The following is a 22,499-nucleotide window of genomic DNA, read 5'->3' on the forward strand; positions in this document are numbered from 1 at the left end:
TAAAGATGAGATCAGGTCGATAGTGAGAGATGATATTCAGTGGCATGCAAAAGTTTGGGCACCCCAGTCAAAATTTCTGTTGCTGTGAATAGCTAAGCGACTATAAGATGACCTGATTTCCAAAAGGCATTAAGTTAAAGATGACACATTTCTTCAATATTTTAAGCAAGATTACTTTTTTATTTCCATCTTTTCAAGTTTCAAAATAGCAAAAAAGGAAAAGGGCCTGAAGCAAAAGTTTGGGCACCCTGCATGGTCAGTACTTAGTAACACCCCCTTTGGCAAGTATCACAGCTTGTAAGCACTTTCTATAGCCAGCTAAAAGTCTTTCAATTCTTGTCTGAGGGATTTTCGCCCATTTTCCTTGCAAAAGGCTTCTAGTTCTGTGAGATTCTTGGGCCGTCTTGCATGCACTGCTCTTTTGAGGTCTATCCACAGATTTTCGATGGTTTTTAGGTCGGGGGACTGTGAAGGCCATGGAAAAACCTTCAGCTTGTGCCTCTTGAGGTAGCCCATTGTGGATTTTGAGGTGTGTTTAGGATCGTTATCCTGTTGTAAAATCCATCCTCTTTTCATCTTCAGCTTTTTTGTTTAAAACAGACTGTGTGATGTTTGCTTCCAGAATTTGCTGGTATTTAACTAAATTCATTCTTCCCTCTACCAGTGAAATGTTCCCTGTGCCACTGGCTGCAACACAAGCCCAAAGCATGATCGATCCACCCCCGTGCTTAACAGTTGGAGAGGTGTTCTTTTCATGAAATTCTGCACCCTTTTTTCTCCAAACATACCTTTGCTCATTGCGGCCAAAAAGTTCTATTTTAACTTCATCAGTGCACAGGACTGGTTTCCAAACTGCATCAGGCTTGTTTAGATGTTCCTTTGCAAACTTCTGACGCTGAATTTTGTGGTGAGGATGCAGGAAAGAATGGAACGGCAGTTGTCATGGGGGACTTTAACTTCCATATAGATTGGGCGAATCAGGTTGGTTGAGGCAGTCTTGAGGAGGACTTCATAGGATGCATCCGTGATAGCCTTCTTGAACAGCATGTTAGTGAACCTACAAGGGAAAATACTATCTTAGATCTGGTCCTATGCAATGAGACAGGTAAAATTAACGATCTTGTAGATAGGGATCCTCTCGGAAAGAGTGATCGTAGTATGATTGAGTTTCTCATGCAAATGGAGGGTGCAATAGTTCGATCTAAAACCAGCGTATTATGCCTAAACAAGGGAGACTACAATGGGATGAGGGGGGAGTTGGCTCACATAGACTAGAAATACAGGCGATGTGGTGGGACAGTTGAGGAACAGAGGAAAACTTTCAGAGACTTTTCACGGTGCTCAACAAAAGTATATTCCAGTTAAAAGCAAGGACAGTAAGGGTGGAGAGAGCCAGCCTTGGATAATTAAGGAAATAAAAGAAGGCATCAAGCTAAAAGCTCATGCATACAAAGTCGCCGAGAGTAGTGGGAAATTGGAAGATTGGGACAACTTTAAAAAGCTTCAAAAAGAACCACTAAGCAAGCAATAAGGAAAGGGAAGATAGATTATGAAAATAAACTGGCACAAAATAGAAAAACATAAAAGTTTTTATAATTATATAAAGCAGAAAAGTGTGGCTAAAGTGAACGTAGGTCCCTTGGAAGATGAGAAGGGATAATTAATATTGGGTAATGTGGAAATGGCTGAGGCCTTGAACGACTGTTTTGTGTCAGTCTTCACGGTGGAGGACACGTCTAACATGCCAGAGAGAGATGTTATGGATGTGATGGGAGGTGAGAACCTCGATACAATCGCTATCACTAAAGAGGTAGTGATGAGGAAACTGGTGGGCCTTAAAGGTAGGCAAGGCCCCTGGTCCTGATGGGATGTATCCCTGGGTACTGAAAGAAATGGTGGGTGTTATTAGTGGAGGCGTTTGTAATAATTTACCAAAATTCTTTGGACTCTGGGCAGGTCCCAGCAGATTAGAAGATAGCCAATGTCATGCTACTGTTTAAAAAAGGATGTAGGCAAAAGGCAGGTGACTATAGGCCAGTTAGCTTAACGTTTGGGGAAAATGCTTGAAGTTATCATTAAGAAAGAAATAGCAAGACATCTGGATAGAAGTGGTTCCATCAGGCAGATACAGCATGGATTCAGGAAGGGCAGGTCCTACTTGACAAACTTACTGGAGTTCTTTGAGGATATAACGAGTGCAGGGGATAGAGGGGAACAGGTGGATGTTGTATACTTGGATCTCCAGAAGGCATTCATTCAGGTGTCACATTAAAGATTTATCCATAAGATAAGGCATGGAGTTGGGGGTAAGGTATTAGCATGGATAGAGGATTGGTTAATCAACAGAAGGCAGAGAGTTGGGATAAATGGGTGTTTCTCTGGTTGGCAATCAGTGGTGAGGGGGTGCCGCAGGGGTCGGTGCTGGGCCTGCAACTGTTCACGATATAAATTAACAATTTGGAAGAGGGGACCGAGTGTAACGTATCTAAGTTTGCTGATGACGCTAACTTGAGTGAAAAAGAAAATTGTGCAGAGCATGCGGAGGGTCTACAGAGATATAGATAGGTTAAGTGAGTGGGCAAGGGTCTGGCAGTTGGAGTACGATATTGGTAAATGTGAGGTCATCCACATTGGAAGGATAAATAGAAGATCAGATTATTATTTAAATGGTGAAAGATAGTAGCATGCTGTTGTGCAGAGGTACTTGGGAGTGCTTGTGAATGAATTGCAAAAAGTTGGTTTGCAGGTGCCACAGGTTATCAAGAAAGCAAATGGAATGTTGGCCTTCATTGCTAGAGGGATTGAATTTAAGAGCAAGGAGGTTATGCTGCAACTGTACAGGGTACTGGTGAGGCTGCAACTGGAGTACTGCATGCAGTTCTGGTCGTCTTACTTGAGGAAAGATGTACTGGCTTTGGAGGTGGTGCAGAGAAGGTTCACCAGGTTGATTCCGGAGATGAGGGAGTTAGCCTATGAGGAGAGATTGAGTTGCCTGAGACTGTACTCACTGGAATTTAGAAGAATGAGAGGAGATCTTATAGAAACATATAAAATTATGAAAGGGATAGATAAGATAGAGGCAGGAAAGTTGTTTCCACTGGTAGGTGAGACCAGATCTAGGGGACACCACTTCAAGATTCAGTGGAATAGATCTAGGACGGAAACGAGGAGGAACTGCTTTTCCCAGAGAGTAGTGAATCTGTGGAATTCTCTGCCCAGGGAAGCAGTGGAGGCCACCTCATTAAATATATTTAAGACACAGTTGGATAGATTTTTGCATAGTAGGGGAATTAAGGGTTATGGGGAAAAGGCAGGTTGGTGGATCTGAGTCTGCGGCCAGATCAGCCATGATCTTATTGAATGGCGGAGCAGGCTTGATGGGCCAATTGGCCTACTCCTGCTCCTATTTCTTATGTTCTTATAGATTCCCTCATAATATGTACATATTAAAAAAAAACAAATTAAAGTTGCAGAAGTTTATCCGCAAATCCATCCAAAAGTGATTTTAAAAAGGATGAGTTACCCTAGATTATCCTGGTTTGGTTCTTGAACAGAAAACCAAATTAAATGACCAAATATTACAGTGGAGCATGATTATTGGGGGGAAATCGTTTGTCCTCTTGGATAATGAATAAAATAAATGGATTTCTGCAATAAATTCCAGTGTGCATTGTACGAGGCAAGACTAGTTTGGAGATTAAACCTGGCTTAGTGTGTAAATTGATCCTTCAATTTGTTTTTCACTGTAAGGATTAAAAGAAGTACATGAGTTATTATTCCTTTAATTTTACAATGTTTTTTTAAGTATCAAGTAGGAATTCATCCAACCCCATGGTTTTAAAAACAAATTGCCAGCAGTTGACTCAGATGGTTCAGTTGGCTTTGCATTTGGTGTCAATTAGAAGTATAGCAGTTTATCATTGGTTACCCATCATTTGAGCAGCTGGCTAAAAGCCTGTTCTCCCATTATATGCGGATTGCTTGCTGGGTTATGCTACAGAATTATACGGGAAGGAAAAAGCAATACAAAGTCCAGCTCACTCAAATTGAACTTTCTAATGACAGTAGAAGGACTGCTGCAGATTGTACTATCCCAGACGGAGAAATGCCATGTGGTAATAAATAGCCAGTAAGCACGGGGAAAATATGCACTTGTGGAGTTAAAGCAAAAACGAGATTACACATAACAGACAAAAAGGACAGTGAACTGTTTAAATGGGAAAACGATTGCAAATATCGCATGTGAAGTTAAGCAGTGATGTTGTCATTGTTCGGAATTTCATATATATTGTTCTTAGTAGAACATTTTGTTCATGTTATCTACTCAGTGGTTTGAATTTTTTTTGATTCAGTAAATAGTGTATGTTGCCATCGATCGACGATGCTAATGCAAACATTGCTTATGTGGCTGTACCTGTTACAGGATTTGTACTTTTGTGCAAGTTGAGATCTGCAATGGCATGTACATGAAGTCAATTCTTGCTCCATCACATCACAATATTGTCAGATATCAGAGCACATGGAGAATCAGGCACAGTGCAGTACTCCTATTAGATGACAAGGACAATGCAACTTTATAATCTGTGTAGCTAGTGGTGGGCAATAAAAACAGGCAAGGAGAGCTTCAAAGTATTTTTCAAAATTATTTACTTAAATCTTTCATTTAAAGAGGTACTCTTATGAATACGTAGCATCTTCTGAACACGTCATTGAATGTAACAAACAATCTGCTGGAACAACTCAGCAGATCAGAAATCCTGCATCAGGACTGAGACCCGCTGAGTTCTTCCAGCAGATTATTTGTTGCTTTAGATTCCAGCATCTGCAGCCTCATGTGTCTCTATAACATTTGAGTATAACAAAGTTGCAACACACTTTAAAATTCCAACACCTGGAGTACTGTTATATTTCAGAGCATGTCTTTCCATTCAGTGTCCATTATTCCTACCTGTTTGCCTCAAATAATTACCAACAGTTACTCATATAGCAAAAGCTACCAATTATGAAATACCAATCAGCATAAAACTAACCAATGAAATATTCAAATTAAACGCATTACAGTAAAACAATTAAATCTCTTTAAAGATTTTTGCAGCCACATTGTTCATTTTACTTGATAGAGACTGAGTGCACAAAGGGACATATGAGAGCCATACCAAGAGAGAGTGACACAGCCAAGGAGATTACTTAAAAAGTGGGGGAGTAAAAGAGTTGAACTATATAGACATATTTGGGAACAGACAGTGAGAGGAAAAAGGAAGGGAAAGCAAGAAGACAATAGGAAATAACATAGACAATCACAAAGGTCAGCTGCTTTTGAATGTTTGCACTTTACAATAGAGTCAAATTCAATCACGCTGTTAGTTGAATATAAGCAGAGGTGGTAAATTGTTGCAGTCTCGTTAACAACATACTAACCATGCACTGACTGCAATCCTTTTCAAAGCAAAGCAGGCACTTTTAACAGAATTTTGTGATAATTAGAGCAGCAAACAGATGCAGCAGTTAGTGCTACTGCTGCTGCACAGTTTCAGTGTATCAGGTTCAAACCTGACCCTGCGTGCTGTCTAAGTGGAGTTGGCACATTCTCTCTATGACTGTGAGTTTCTTCCAGGTGCCCCAGTTTCATCCTGATCCCAAAGAGACATAGGTAGGTAGGTTAATGTGCTGCTGTAAATTGCCCCTAGTGTTGTTGGGTGGCAGGAAAATTGGGAGTAGGGGATGCAGGAAAATTGGGAGTAGGGGATGCAGGAAACTGATCGGGAAAATGGAGTAGAATGGCTCACTTGAGAGCCAGAATAAACTCAATAGGCTGAATGACCACCTCCTACGTCATAAGAAAGTATGAGAAATAATATGGTGTTTACATCTCTGCCTTGCCACCCAAAGTCAAAGTCGAGTTTATTGTCATGTGACAAGTACGTGTATGCACAGGTGCAATGAAAAACTTACTTGCAGCAGCATCACAGGCACATAGCATCAGATAAGCAACATTTAGAAGAAAAACATAAATTAAACATAAGTTAAACAAAATTTTTACAAGAAAGAACACAATTAGAACAGAAAAAAAACGAAGCCCATTTTAGTGCAAAGTGATCAAAGTGGTCATAGTATTGATAAACTCTAGTGATGAGGGTTGTCACGGTTGGTTCAAAAACCGAATGGTTGAATGAAAGTAGCTGTTCTTGAACCTGGTGGTGTGGGAATTCAGGATTCTGTTCCTCCTCCTCCCCAATGGTAGCTGCAAGAAGATGGCATGGCCCAGATGGTAGGGACCTTTGATGATAGATGTTGCCTTCTTGAGGCAGCATCTCCTGTAGGTACTACCAATGGTGGGGCGGGATGTGCCTGTGATGTATTGGGCAGAATCCACGACTCTGCAGCTTCTTGCATTCCTGCATATTTAAATTGTACACCAGACCATGATGCAACCAGCAACGACACTTTCAACAGAACATGTGTAGAAGTTTGGTAGAATGTTCGGTGACAAGCCAAACCTCCTGAGTAAGTCAAGTCGCTGGCTGCATCTATATGCAGAGCCCAGGACAGGTCATCCAGTGTGTTAATTTCCTGGAATTTAAAGCTGTTAACTCTCTCCACCCCTGATTTCCCCCAATGTAGACTGGCATGTGTTTTCCCTCCTTTGTCTTCCTGAAGTCAACAATCAGCTCTTTAGTTTTACTGACATTGAGTGAGAGGTTGTTATTGCAGCACCATTCAGCCAAGTGTCCTGTCTATCCTGTGAGTTATCCAACAACAGTAGTGTCGTCGATGAATTTTTCGGAGCTGTGGTTAGCCACACAGTTGTGCGTACAGAGAGTAGAGCAGGGGGCTAAGCTAGCAGCCTTGAGGTGCACCTGTGTTGATGGTCAGCGAGGAGGAGACATTGTTACCAATCCTCACTGATTGAGATCTGCCGATGAGGAAGTCAAGTATCCAGTTGCAGAGTGAGGTACAGAGGCCCAGGTCTTGAACCTTGATGATGAGTTTGGATGGGATGATTGTGTTGAACACCAAGCTGAAGTTGATGAATGGCAGCCTGATGTATGAATTCCTATTGTCCAGATAGTCCAGAGCAGAGTAAAGAGCCAGAGAAATCACATCTGTTGTGACGGTGGGCAAACTGAAGTAGATCCAGGTCATCTCTGAGGCTGGAGTTGATTGACACTATAACCAACCTCTCGAAGCACTTCATTACAGTTCATGTAAACACTACCAGACGGTAGTCATTGAGGCAAGTTACCACATGCTTCTTAGACACCATTACAAATAGATGCCTTTTTGAAGCAGATGGGAATCTCAGACCACAGAAGCGAGAGGTTGAATACGTCAGTAAGTACTCCAGCCAGTTGGTCTGCACAGACCTTTAGTACTCGGCCAAGTATGCCGTCTGGACCAGACGCCTTTCGTGGATTCTCCCTCTTGAGGGATGCCCGGATGTTGGCCTCAGAGACTGAAATTACAGGGTTATCCAGAGATGTGGGGGCTCGTGTGGGTGTGTCATAGTTCTCCCTGTCAAAGCGTGCATAAAAGGCATTGAGCTCACCCGGGAGTGATGGGTCGTTGCCACTTATGCTACCTGATCTCGCCTTACAGGAAGTTATATTGTGCAAGTCGTGCCACAGCTGTCAAGCATTCATCTGTGATTCCAGTTATCTTACCAATGGTGTTATTGGCATCCTGGATTTTAATCCTCCGCCCGCTGGACATTGTTTCTACTCCCATCTCTTGGCTTTTCCTTTCCTGTCATCTTGTACACAGTTCCTTTTTTGCTCCTGTTGTTCTGAACCATTATTGAAAGACCACTCTGAGCAATTTATGGAGAAATCTGATAATGGCTGAAGGGAAGTGAACAAAGGAACATGGCTATGAAATTAAATATAAAAGATGTAGGAGCAACTTTAACATAGGAGCTCAATAATGTACTGTAAAAAAAAAATTGAAGCAAACTTTTATCAATATTTAAGGATAGTTTAGATGAATCGTTGAAGAAAAAGGGGTCTGATGATATGGGAACAGAACAAATGAAGAGGATTAAGATTGAGTCTTGTTAAGATGAATGTGGACTGGTTGGCCCTAAGAGCTTGCTTCTGTGTTGTAATTTATACAAATCGTACCTTAACAGACCTGTAGCTTACAAAAACTGTGCTGTCGGTGTATTAGCTTGCATTACTCTTGTTTACTCCATGAAGTAACCTTAGAACTTGAGTAAAAGTTAATGACTGTTCCATTACTACTAATGTGTGAAATTATCTACCCAAAATTAGTCTGTGTAATAGTTCAATGTCACAATGTCATTTAACTCAAACTCTGGCTCTTGTTCCATTGATGCTGGTAACGTGGATAAGTTACAAAGCTAATGCAAGATCAAGTTTGCTATGAATAAGGAAGGATATTTTAAGTGTCTTCCTACTGTAAAAGTAGATGTTATTCCTTATTGAATGTTGACAATTAAGATGATCATGTACGTGTAGGAGTAACTGGGATAATTGAATCGTATTACAAAAATTTACTCTTTGGATGGATTTTTGAAGATGGAAATCACCCAAGTACCTTTTGGATTGGCAGACCTTGCCAACTTTATGCAGTGTATCATCTGTTTCAGTCACCCTGACTCTTTGACTTTGACTAGATTTATTGGGAGAGTGGAGAATTTTAAAAAAACTTTTTGGTTTACATTTGATAAGAATGCATTTTAGCTGAAATACATTGAGCAAGACAGTAAATATCATCCAATATATTCTGCAAGCAATCACTGCTTAACCAGGTTAATATTTATTTGAAGGGAAGTGAACAAAAGGAATTTGGTAATAAAATTAAATATAATAGAGTTTCTATGTTAAGGTTCCTCTTACAACTATGATGTACTGCCAAAATTATTGAAACAAACTTTAATCAATATTTAAGTACAGTTTAGATGAGTGGTTGAAGGAAAAGGGGTTCTGGTGATATGGGGACATTACAAGGATTAAGATTGAATCAGTCTGATCTGCTGAGTGTTTTCTGCACTGTTTTTATTTGAGATTTCCAGCACCTGTAGTCTTGATTGTCGTTTAATATTTATTAATTAAGGAAATTGTTTTAAAACATTAAATCATTAAAAACATTTGCGTTTTTCAATGCAATTAAAGATCCTCTTAGTGCATTACAGAAATGCTATCAAACCAAATTTGACACTGAACTGCAGAAAAGAGAGACGTTTTAAAGATGTCATGAGAGGTAGAAAGATGAAGCAGTTTTAGGAAGGGAATTCCAGAGCTTCCCACCACTGCTCCTCCCTCCATCTTTTCTAATATCATTATCATCAGTACCAAAAAAATGAGAGGACACAGTTTGTTCCTTGTTGAGCAATTGGATTATTATCATGCCATAGGATATAATATATTATTAATCAAGCAAGCCCAAAGGGATAGAATCCTGAAAAGAATCTGCTGTGCATCTATGTGCTTAGCACTTCCGACCAGTTATTAGTTCAAAATGCAAAGATGATAAGCACTTGTAAATATTTATTAGCAATTACTTTGAACAAAGGGTAGATTGGGCTTCTTTTTCTTGTGACAGTTACATAAAAATGAGTTCCAACATGTTGCAATTTTAATATTCGGCAATCTATGTTTTGCTTTGGTCAGTATTTGCTGAAAAGATGTTATGTTATAAGATCTATCGTACTAGTTTTTCCACATACTGCACTCCTCTAATTTGTTCTCTGCACCATTGTAATTATTAAACATGTTTTTATTTAGGTTGCACATAAATTTTAAAAACAAACTTACAAATAAAAACAGAATTGGTTGCAACATGAAAAACCTCAGTGCTCCTATTAGATGATACTCAACTGAATGTTAATCAGATTAACAAATTGTGGTGGATTGTTAGAATGGGGACAATGTGTAAGCAATATGCATCTTTCATCTATTTTTTGACTAGCTCTGGGACATGAAGTAGAATCTTTATATGACATGTTTTCCTTGATAATATGATGAAAGTTTTATTAAATGATAGAGGTTGTAAGAAGAAATTTTGGAAGTGCTTAAGTGACTATGTTGCAACTGAGCAGCATCCTTGAGTCAAATCTAATTTAGTTTTAGGAGTATCCTGTGGGAATTCCTTCATTCAAGCACATTGCCTATGCAGCTTCCTGCTTTTACTCTTAAGAGCTTATGTGGTCATTATGATTCCTGGTTATTTGTTTTTCTGCTGATTTATGAAAGATTGCAGTATGGTTCTCTTCATTATGCTGAAGATGTCTCATTCTCAGTTACGTTATTCAAATTTTTATGAAACATCAGTTGAGAAATCAGGGAAAAAATAATATTGAAGAGTAAAGATGTAACAGATTTGCTTTTTAAAAAAAATTTGCATGTGGGGTGGGCTATATAAAACCTGAACCAAAGCAATATCCAGAAACTGTTATTCCATTTGTTACCCAGTTTCAGTTTAAAACTCCTTTAACTTGTTAACTTGAATCACCCTCTTAAGGGTTGCAATAAAATTGCATTTATTGCTATCGTTGTTACTTTGTCGAAAATATGATTTTTTACATTTTTTGTACAGACCTGGTTATGACCACATCTTTGTGTGCATTTACCAAAAAAAAGTACTTGTTGTAGATGGAGTGTTGTGAAGATTCACTGTACTGGTTCAGGGATGGTTGGTTTGCCACATGAGAGATGGAGTACACTAGCCTGTATTTTCTGGAGTTTAGAAGAATGAGAGAAGAAATCTATAAAATTCTTTCAGGGCTTGACAGGCTGGATGAAGGGAAGATGTTTTCCTTCATGCAGAATCTACAAGTTGGGGGGGAGGGGGGGCGCGGTCACAGTCTCAAAAAAGGGGCAGAATGTTTAGGAATGAGATGAGGAGAAATTTCTTCATTCAGTAGGTGGTGAATCTATGGAAGCTTGTGGAGGCTCAGGCCTAGAGTTAATTGAAAACACAGATTGGTAGGTTTCTGGAAATGCAAGGGATATAGGAATAGTTTTGGAAAATTCAAGCTTTTGGAGAGGGTGCAGAAGAGGTTTACCAGGATGCTGCTTGGATTAAAGGGCAAGTGCTATGAGAAGAGGTTGGGCAAACTTGGGTTGTTTTCTCTGCAGCGGCAGAGGCTGAGGGAGACCTGATAGAAGTTTATAAAGTCGTGAGAGGCATTGATAGAGTAGACAGCTGGTATCTTTTTCCCAGGGTCGACATGTCTAATACTAGAGGGCATGCAATTAAGATGAGAGGGGTTAAATTCAAAGGAGATGTGTAGGGCAAGTTTTTTTACACAGAGAGTGGTGGGTGCCTGGAGTGCACTGCCAGGGCTGGTGGTGGAGGCATCCTGCAAAGAATGGAAGGATATGGACCATATGCAGGCTGAAGGGGTTAGTTTAATCTGGTGTCATTGGCTTGATTAGTTCAGCACAACATTGTTGGCTGAAGGGCCTGTTCCTGTGCAGTGCTGTTTTGTGTTCTAGTAGTGCTGATGTAGAAGATCAGCCACGATCTTGATGAATGGCAGAGCAGGCTCGACAGGCTGGATGGCCGACTCCAATTTCTTCTGCTCTTATTTTGTGTAAAATATGCCTGTATTGAGAGATTCTGTAATTTTCACTCTACTGAGTAACTGCTTTGTGTTCATATAATAATCATTTGCACTTTACGACTGTAGAATTGTCTTCCATTGGATTTCATCTGCTCGACAGATTGCTTATGACCAGTCACCAAACCTTCAGAATTTACTTTATACATTAGACTCAAATGTCTGGGTTTAGTCCTCTTCTTCAAGTGACTTGAAAAGTGATTATGACAGTGATAAATTGTCCCTTTTCAAATAGCAGACATTGATATATTTGGCACCATCTCTTCTGTTGCTCCTCCTCTGTTCAGCTAAATGTGACTGGCCTCACTAGTTCCATTTCCATCTACAAAAGCTTCTCTTTGCACTCCCACCACTTTTTCTGAAGTTCCCCAATGATCTATCCTTAGCTATTCTTATTTCTTATCAACACAACATCTGTCTGTGAAATTATCCAGTTTCAAGACAAATTCCACCTATACACTGACAGCAGCTAGCTATACTCCTCTATGTCTTTGTATCTGATTTGTCACGCTGCTCATCTGACAATCAGTCCTGGATAGGCAGAAATTTTCTCCGACTAAATATTTGAGTGGACTTGAGTCATCATGTTCACTTGTCACAACTTCCTGTTCCCGAGTACGTACCTGACGTTCACTTCTCTATTGTCTATTGACAGGACTCTTAGCAGTGTGGAGGAACAGAGAGATCTTGGGGTCCAGGTCCATAGATCCCTCAAGGTTGCCGCGCAGGTTGATAGAATTGTTAAGAAGATGTATGGTGTGTTGGCCTTCATTAGTTGGGGTATTGAGTTCAAGAGCACGAGGTAATGTTGCAGCTCTATAGAAGTCTGGTTAGACCATACTTGGAGTATTGTGTTCAGTTCTGTTCACCTCATTATAGGAAGGATGTGGAGCTTTAGAGAGAGTGCAGAGGAGATTTACCAGGATGTTGCCTGGATTGGAGAGCATGTCTTATGAGGATAGGTTGAGCGAGCTAGGGCTTTTCTCTTTGGAGAGAAGGAGGATGAAAGGTGACTTGATAGAGGTGTACAAGATGATAAGAGGCATAGATCGAGTGGACAGACAGAGACATTTTCCCAGGACGTCAATGACTAACACAAGGGGGCATAATTTTAAGGTGATTGGAGGAAGATATAAGGGCAATGTCAGGGGTAAGTTTTTTTACACATAGAGTGGTGGGTGCGTGGAATGCACTGCCTGCAGAGGTTGTGGGGGCAGATACATTAGAGACATTTAAAAGACTCTTAGATAGACATGAATGATAGAGAAATGGGGGGCTATGTGGGAGGGAAGGGTTAGATAGATCTTAATCAGGATAAAATGTTGGCACAGCATTGTGGGCCAAAGGGCCTGTACTGCACTGTAATGTTCTATGTTCTCATATCCCTTCGTCACCTGTTCTCTCCCTCTTCCTGGTCACACTCTGAAGTTGAACCAGATTGTTCACAGCCTTTGATCTTGACATAACTTCCCAACCACAAAGCTGTTCCATTACCAAAACCACCTGCTTCCATCTTATAACATATGTCTCTGCCCTGCACTACATCACTCAATGGCTACTGGACTGGGACTGAGCTATTTTAATACATTCTTGGTCTGCATTTCATCTTCCGCACTTTATTCACCTAACATTTTATCAATCTTTTGTCATTTTTAACATGTTTATGTCTTTGTACAATCCAATCAACAGAAAGTACGAATATACTGAAAGTGTGGTTTGATGGATGTTGTTTTAATTAATAGATATAGTCCAGCAACACTTTTTTGGACTTCGCTTGGCTTTCTGTTGGGATATTCTCTTGGCACCAAGTCAGAAAGTTGTGCTTTCAAGCACCTACTTCAGGACTTGAGCATGTCATCCAGGCTAATACCATAGTAGTATATAGAAAGGTCCACATTGTCAAAGGGGCTATCTTTCAGTTAAGACATTTAATTGACTCCTTGCCTGCTCTTTGATTAAGCTTAAAAGAACCTGTGCTACTATTCGAAGAAGTGGAGTTGTCTTGATGTCATGGATATTAAGTGAGACAGATTGCATTTGAACCAGTATGTATATATCAAAAAATGAAAGATTTCTAAAATAATGCAAGTATCAGCAAGTAATTTTAGTGCTCAAATTTGATAGTGAACGATGAAATGCTAGAAAAGGTTATATGTGCAATTTCTATTCCTGAAGGATGATGGATTTATGCTAATATGATGAACGGTTTTGTTTTCTTTTACTACACTAACTAAGCCAATACCTAGGAATCTCAGCCACTGAGAATAGTTTTCATTGCTAAGCATACTTTAGAGTAAGTTGAGTTAATTTCCCACATGTAACCCATGGCCTAATCCAGAAATCTGGCAGCTATCCCTCTGCTCTCCCACTCCAGGCTCACATCCCACAGAGCAGGCTTTCTTTGCTTCAAATATTCTGCAGTGATTTGCTGAGAAAGCCTGAAAATAAAAAGGCAACATGGATGGGGTGGAGAGGCAGGAAGTTGCAAGCTGATGTGGAGAAACCGAGAAGGCTACTGCTTTGTTCCATCAGCCAACTCTCAAGTTATTCCAGTAAAGTTACCCTTTTAAAGCAATAAGATATTTGAATGTTCTATCTAAATCAGGACTCCTTTATAATGAAGTGATCGTGGACACCTCGTTACCTGCCACCATTTAAATTGTGTAAGCATCTATTGAAAATTGATTACCATGCACAAAAAAACTATGAACATGCATCATTGCTCAAACCAACCTTATTCCTTGGTGTACTTTCAAATGTATCAGTACTTGTAAGTGCACTGCTGTTAGCTCAAAAACCAATTACCTTAAAGTATCAGGATAATGAGTATAAGAAAGATAAAGAATAGTCGTTAGCTTGCTTATGCTTCCATTCAGGCTTTATTTGTACTTACTTAGCATAAATTGTTAATAATTATGAAATGCAAATGATTTATAGCCAGTCAGTTTTTCTTTCAAAAAAAGTCACAAATTGATTTAATTACATGGATTACAATGGCTGCAGTTACCAGCTGGAATGAATGTGTAGCAGCCTCACCTCTGTACTCTTTGTCCAGCCTTTCTCCAGGACTTGATCACAACAAAGATTCCATGAAAATACCCAAAAAAAAGATTCTGGTTTTGCTTCTAATGTTTTCCATCCTAAACTATTTGACTGAATTGCACTGACGGCCACCCAGCGACTTCATTGAGAACTACCTATATAGTTGTTGTAGAAGTACAGAACGCATTAGTGGTTATATACAGAGGTATCTGACCACTCATTAATGACTCCTGGGTTGTTTGTAACTTGCTGAGTTGAGGAGTTGGATGCACTTTGCATTGAGCCCTTCGACAATACACCAGCCAGAGGTAACACATCTTCCATGGTCTCATTCATTTGAATCATGTTTCCAATTTCTTAAAAATGCAAGTGTAGCTTTTTGTTGTCTATTTCACTGTTTTTATTAATAAATTCACAGTAAGTTATTGTTTTCAAATTGATTTTAATACTTGTAAATTATTTATATAAAGTTGAAAATGATACGTCTCTGACTACAAGAGACATTTGAAAACAGTGAAACACAAGCTCTAAAAGGCTACCAAGGCAATGCTGGGCCCCAAGGCTTCAGGATACACTTCCTAGGTACCCCATCACTGCTCATGGCCTGGTCCAATAGAGAGTTGACCATGAAACCGAATCCTCATCAGGAGTTGCTTAGTCCCATAAGATTACTGTGGTACAGGGGCAAGTGTGGACAATGGGTCAGATCAAGCACAATTCTGCCTGTTAACTGGCTTGTAGCATCCTGTTGTGTGCATAATAGTTATCATGTTTCTTTAAGGTAATGAAACCCACTGCACTTCAAAATATAGAAAGCACTATGAAAATCTGCTATGAATTCGAGTCTTTTTGTGAAACAAATTGACTAGAACAGAAAAAAGGCCCTCTAGCCTCCTCCACCATTCATGGCTGACTGACTCCATTCGTGACCTGACTCCATGTTCCTTAACACCTTTGATTATAAAATATCAATCCCGGTCCTTAAATTAACAATTGGTAAGTTTCAGGTACCATTTGCAGAAGAGAGAACACACCCTGCAGGCAAAAGTGATTCCCAATATCAATCCTATAAAGCCTGGTCCTTAATGTTGGTGTATACACACCCTTAACCTTGACATCTCCCACCTCTGCCCTGCCCCCAACCACCAGAAATGTTTTTTTTCTCAATCCACCCCAGCAGTTCCCTTCAAACTCTTGATAACTGTGGTTAATTCAGCCACTGTCTGAAAGGAGTTTGTACGTTCTCCCCGTGGCTGTGTGGGTTCCCCCTGAGTGCTCCGGTTTCCTCCTACATTCCAAAGACGTACGAGTTAGGAAGTTGTGGGCGTGCTGTGTTGGTGTCGGAAGCGTGGCAACACTTGCGGGCTGCCTCCAGAACAATCTACGCAAAAGGTGCATTTCACTGTGTGTTTCAATGTACTGTACATGTGACTAATAAAGAAATCTTATCTTAGATTACTAAAATAGCTTTCCAGTACTAAACAGATAGTTGGTAGAGCAACACTCCACAAACAAAAACCCTGCCATCTATTACTTCATTGTGAAATTATTATTTCTATGATTTCTAACTTTGACTCAGTTCATGGGTTGCAACAGCTTGTCCTTTAATGATGCCTCTCCGCCTAGCTGTGCTCACCATCTGCCCTGGTCAACTGACATAGTGGCAGTGGGGTCAAATTGCTGTCTCTAGTTCTAGCAACTACTTTTCCTTTGATCACCTTTCTATATTCCACCCCTCTTGCACTTGTTGAAATCCTTACTCTATACCGGCCCCACAAGACCCTTACTGAGTGTCTCTCTGAGAAAAATTATTTCCTGCATCGAGTGACTCCTCATGCTCAGCTTTAATTTTCTTGTTAATTCACCTGGCTTCCTTCACCAATTTCATTGCCCTTCTCTCCATCATTAATTTTCCTATTAACCTTTCTCCTAGGTTACTCTACACATTATTGATACCCTATTCAACCAGGGGCTAAACTTCTGAATCCATAATGCTCTCCTTGACGAGGAGTTCCTGTCATCACAGGCCTCCAGTACCTGTTAAATTTCATCCGTGCCTTTGTCAGCTTCAACTATTACAGTACTTACTCCCCAGACCAGCCTCTTGTCCTCTGTCCTTTGTGAACTTCCACATCTTATCCTGAGCAAACATCATTCCTATCACCAAACCTCCCATTTCAGGATTCTCACTCTTCTGCTTAAATCCCTTGATGACCTTGCTCCTCTCTGTCTATGTACTCTTCATCAGTCCTTCAGCCCTTTAACCCAGAAAACATTAGCAAGGCTTTTAACAAAGTCCCACATGCTAGGCTGCTCCAGAAGGTTAGGGCACATCGAATCCAAGGTATGTTGGCAAACTGGATCTAAAATTGGCTTGGTGATTGGAGGCAGAAGGTAGTGACTGAGGGGTGTTTTCCTGACTGAAAGTCTGTAACTAGTGATGTATTGCAGGGATCAATGTTGGGACCTATGTTGTTTATCATATATGTAAATAGCTTGGATGAGAATGTAGGTGGACTGACGACACAAAAAATGGTGGAGTAGTAGATAGAGAAGAAACTTTGAAAGGATGAAAGGAGACATTGATCAGTTGGAAAGATGGGCAGAGCGAAAGCAGATGAAATTTAATCCAAGTAAGCATGAGGTAATGCATTTTGGTACATCAAGTACTAACAGGATAGATACAGTAAATGGCAGGGACCTTAGAAATATTGATGTACAGAGGGACCACAGGGTGCAATTTCATAGCTCCCTGAAAATGGCAACACAGGTGTTTAGAATAGTGAAGAAGGCATTCAGCATGCTTGCCTTCTAAGACTGATACATTGAGTATAAGAGTTGGGATGTCTTGTTGCAGCTGTACAAAACGTTGGTCAGGCCACACTTGGAATATTATATACAGTTCTGGTTGCCGCACTACAGAAGGATGTGGTAGCATTAAAAGAGTGCAGAAAATATTCACCAGTGTGTTGCCTGGAATGGAGGGCTTTGTGCATCAGGAGAGATTAAAGACTGGGTTTCTTCTCACTGGAATGTAGGAGGCTGACGGATGACCTTGTACAGGTTCATAAAATTATGAGGGGCTCAGAATAGGGTAGATTGTCTTGAGTCTTTTTTCCTAGATTGGGGGAAATCTAAAACTCTGGCTAAGCTTTTGCCTACAACCCTTCCCTTCCCAATATATCCCCTTTTGGCTCAGCATCCCCTTCATCCTATAATGATTGCAAAGTTGTCTGTGTTCTCCTTTGACAAAGGTGGTATATAAATCTAATTGTACAATATGTTATAATTTGATGTGTATTAAATATTTGTATTCTGGTCCTTATGTACAATGTGCAAGCCACATAGTAAATCAAAGTCTTCAGCAACTAATGAAATACCATATTTCAAACAATTCATGCAAATGCATTTTTCTTCCCTTTAGATTGATGCTTCCAGTTGTGATTCAGAACTGCTTTCTCTGCTGCTGGACAAGAAATTAGTGGTCGACTGCATCTCTACTGTTTTCTACCCTCACCTTATAAGACATCTTCTGACCGATCACAAGGAGGGACAGTGCAGTGTTGATGAGATAGCAGAACAGTTAAATCAAGCAGGTTTTGCTGCAGAAGGTGGATCTCTACTGATGTCCCACAGAGCTGTACATCCATCCTTATGTACATTTAGCGCTGCATTAAATGTTACAAAGAGGTGGTTATGAAAGGATTTTGCCTCCACAAAGTATATTTGGTTAAGTTCCTCAAAAGTGAAGTTGCATAGAAAGGGCACAGATGGACTTCCTGCCCTACTAATTTTCAACCGGACACTGGGGTAGAAATTGACACGTCTGTAATTGCTGCCTGGAAATTTTCTTCTGGCATTTGATCCACAAAATCAGTGTGATTGTCTAGGCAACCTTTCAGTTGTGCATTTTTTTTTTGCAAACTAGAATTCAGAAACTCCTTAATTAATAACAATTAACAAGAACTAATTAATGTTATCACCGAGTAGTGTGACACGGTGCACTTCTGCAGTTGTCGCTGTGAAATAGTGTATTAAAATTTTCAACATAATTGCTAATTTAAATTTGTGAGATTACTTCTTCCGAGCAATAGGAAAAATCTGGGAAACGTCTTCTGCAAATAAAAAATGTAAATATGTGTACTAATCTGGCCGCCTATTCTCATTCCTTAAGAGGAGTGTTTTATTACCTGAGCATCAAGTCTCGATTTTTTTTTCTCTTCAGATTGAACACTGACTATAGCAGGATTTACCCTTCTTTGTTCTTGAGCTGAGCTACAGTGATTAACAAGTTTCTACTTGGTGAAACCTTTTCAAGAAGCACTAATCAGGGAAAAATTGATTGACTTCAATTTGTTTCTTGAATGCAAAATTTTGCCCTTTTACCCTCAATGCAGAGTTTCAACTTTGCAAAGTACTCAACCCAACCCCAACACTTTTGCACATCAGCATAACAGCTCAAATTGGCCCTGTTGATGTTATCCGTAAATTGTACCAGGTTGCGTTAAGTTTCTAAATCCAAGTTATTTTTGTAAAATAAAACTGTAGTGTTCCCAGCAGCAAGCCCTGGGAAATCAACAAAAAAATAGTAAACCCCATTGTGACATGGCTTGTTTAATGTTGTTACCTACTTCATCCATTCCCCTGGTTTTCTCTGAATTCTCAAGGCTCATATAGAAAACATTGAACATAGGAGTAGTGAAGGCAATCTGGCTTGTTGAGCCTGTTCTACCATTCAATAAGATCTTGGCTCATACTCCATCTCAATATCATATTTCCACTCCCTTCCCATAACCATTGATACCTTTGTGACTAAAAACCTATTTTCTTAAATAAATTCAGCAATTTGGCTTCCACAGCCTTCTGTGCGAGAGAACACTACTGGTTCACCACCCTTTTGAATAAAGAAATTTCTACTCATACCAGCCCTAAGCATCTTCCCCAGTATCCTGAGATTGTGAGTGTAATTAGTAGCCTTTTTGCGTCACGTTGTATCGGAGGTTCATAGGAAGTTAAGGCACACTGTTAATAGGCCTTGCCATAATCTACTTGGTTTGTCACTTAGGTTAAGGGTGTTGGTGAAGTACACTGTTCTGAATTATAGCTGACTGCCATTAACTAGATTATTATTGTGCAGATTAAACTAGTTCACTTCTGAATATTGATTCCTTTGTTTTACGCAAAATGAAATCAACTGTCTTAGTATTTCCACTGTATTTAATGTCTATATTAGGCTGAATGCTATCTTTTATGACCTCCACTGGTATCCACTGATTTATCACTGCCTCAACAAATTTTCTCTCTCGTCTCATTACTCTTAGATAAACTCAATCCAGCCCTGGGGATTTATTTGTTTTGAGCCTGATTAGCAAGTCTAAGACTTTGATCTCCTTTTTAAACAAAATCATTCATTTAGTTGGGATATCTTTGTTTGGAGATGGCATGTAATGCTTGCCTCCCCCAGAGTCATAGGACATTTACTATTCTGTGCTCAAATTCAGTGCCAAACATTTTTGCTGCTTTACTAATTGCTCTCTTGCTGTTGTGATATGTAATTTTTTTGGCTATTGTCATAAACTCAAAGAATGATGCAGCATAGAAGGATACTCTACCCTTCATGCTTTTCCTATTTCTTTGATTCAGCTCTTGAACTAACTTGTTCTCCTCTTTCTCCATAAAAATTCCTTAACTCTTTTACCATTCCCTTTTGAATGTTATAATTACATCAAATGGCAACCCCTTGGTGTTTGAGTAAAAAATTCATGCATCTACTGTTTTCTTAGTTAATTTCCTGAATTTGACGCCATTTGGTTTCTTCTGTCACTGGAAGTAATTTCTTCTTGTTTATTCTGTCATCATAATCTTAAATATGCGATCATCTCACACCTTGCCCTTCCCTGCTCCAGATCCTCCTATCTCTTCACATAGCTGAAGTCCCTCATACTCTGGCTCTAAGCTAGTAAACCCTTGTCCCCTCTCTCCAAGGCATTGACACTGTTCATAAACTATAGTGCCCAGAATTGAAATATTATAGTTAAAAAAAACAAGCTGCTTGGAGGAACTTAGTAGGTCAGACAGCATCTGTGGAGGGAAATGGACAGCAATGTTTCAGATCGAGACCCTTCATCTGGACTGAAAGAGTCGAGGGGAGATGGCCAGTATGGAGAGGTGAGGCAAGAGCTGCCAAGCGATGGGTAGGTCCAGGTGAAGAGGGGTGATTGGCAGATGGGGTCAGGTGGGGGGGAGGGGTGAAAAGATAGAGCTGAGAGATGATAGGTGGAGGTAACAAAGGGCCACAGATGGTGGAATCTGATAGGAGAAGAATGTGGACCATGGAATCAAATAAGGGAGGTGGGGTTGAGCAGTTGGGAAGAGAGGGGGGGAGGGGACCCAGTGAGAGGCAAGTGTGGGCGATGGGCAGATGGAGGGGGTAGAGAAGGGGATAAGACACGGTGGGGGGGGGGGCGGTGTTGGAGTTGGGTGTGTGTAGGAGGATCTTGGAAGATCAGAAAAAGAGAGAAAGGGTCAAGAAGGAGAGCAGGTTACCTGAAATTGGAGAATTCAATGCTGATGCCGTCAGGTTGTAGACTACCCAGATTCCTCTGGATTCCAGCATCTGCAGTCCCTTGCGTCTCCATTAAAATATTATACTCCAGCTGACCTTTATCATTCTTTCATAAAGGTTTTTTCATAACTTCATTTCCTTTGAGACATTTTGTACATACACCCCAGGTCTGTTTCCTTTAAAGTTGTACTTTTTTAATTCATGTTGCCTGCCCTCATTCTTCCCACCAAACGTATCACTTCACAATTCTCGGTGTTAAATTTTGTCTGAACGTGACTGTCCATTTTACCAACCTCTATATATCCTCCTGAACTCTGATGCTTCCTTAAAAATCAAAAAGCTGCAGATGCTGGAAATTTGAAATAAATGCTGGAAATTCTGAGCAGGTCAGGCAGCATCTATGCAAAGAAATAAGAGTTAATGTTTCAGGTTGAAGACCCTTCATTAGAACTGGAAAGAGAAAACAAGTTAGTTGTAATTTGCAGAGAGTGAGGAGAGATGAATAGAACAAACAGAATGTGCCTGATTGGATGAGCCAGGATTGCTAATGTTTATGAAATCAGCTGGTAAATAGAGCAGTTAGACAGAAAGCAGAAGGACGTGTAGAACTGTGAAGTGCAGGTCAGAGCTGCTGCTGAACGTGAAACCGAGGGGAGACTGCCGAAAATGCCCAGCAGATTAGGCTGCCTTTAAAGGAAAGAGGATACTGTTGGAAAACCTTGAGCAGAACTAACCCACTTCATTCTTCCCGTCATAAACCAAAGGCTCTGATGTACCCAGGAAGAAGATAAGGTGCTGTTCCTCAAGCTTATTTTGGGCTTCATTGGAACAATGCAGGGGGCCACAAGTGGGTGGGAGTGAGTTGGAGAATTAACGTAAGAGCAACTGCTTTGCTGAGCATTTCCTTTTAGGCTACAGGGCGACCCTGAGCTTTCAGCTCATTATGTGATCATGCGCCAAACGTTGTTTGAAAAAAAATATACAGCACATCATCCTTATCTTCATCAGGCTCTCTCCATCATTTCCTCAAAGAATTCAATCAGTTAATCAATTGTAATTTGTTTTAACAAATCTGTATGACTTTCATTTGATTTTTTTCTAAGTGCCATTTAGATTTGTTCCAAATTATTCTCTTTCCCACCACTGACTCTACGCTGATCAGCCAGAGATTCTTGGGTAGTCTTTTTTAAGGAGTATAACATTCATAATAACATCCCCTGGCCATGCACTTCCTTCCCTTGCTTTTCCAACACACACACCTCTATGACCGCTCCCCTGTCCCCTTTGTCTGCCCCACCCAATTTGATTGTG

General features: G+C 40.2%; 1 protein-coding gene across 2 annotated transcripts in view; it reads left to right on the forward strand.

Moving 5' to 3' along the window:
* The window catches only part of nbas (NBAS subunit of NRZ tethering complex), a 212,344-nt gene extending 192,065 nt beyond the window's left edge, over positions 1 to 20,279 (forward strand). For both annotated transcript variants that reach the window (XM_052024299.1, XM_052024300.1), the window contains exon 52: positions 18,048 to 20,279. In XM_052024299.1, coding sequence (XP_051880259.1) covers positions 18,048 to 18,323 — 276 coding nt within the window. In that variant the 3' untranslated portion in view covers positions 18,324 to 20,279. The remainder of the gene's footprint in view (positions 1 to 18,047) is intronic.
* Positions 20,280 to 22,499: the final 2,220 nt, after the last annotated feature.

This window comes from Pristis pectinata, chromosome 10, assembly GCF_009764475.1.
Source record: "Pristis pectinata isolate sPriPec2 chromosome 10, sPriPec2.1.pri, whole genome shotgun sequence".
NCBI lineage: Eukaryota > Metazoa > Chordata > Chondrichthyes > Rhinopristiformes > Pristidae > Pristis > Pristis pectinata.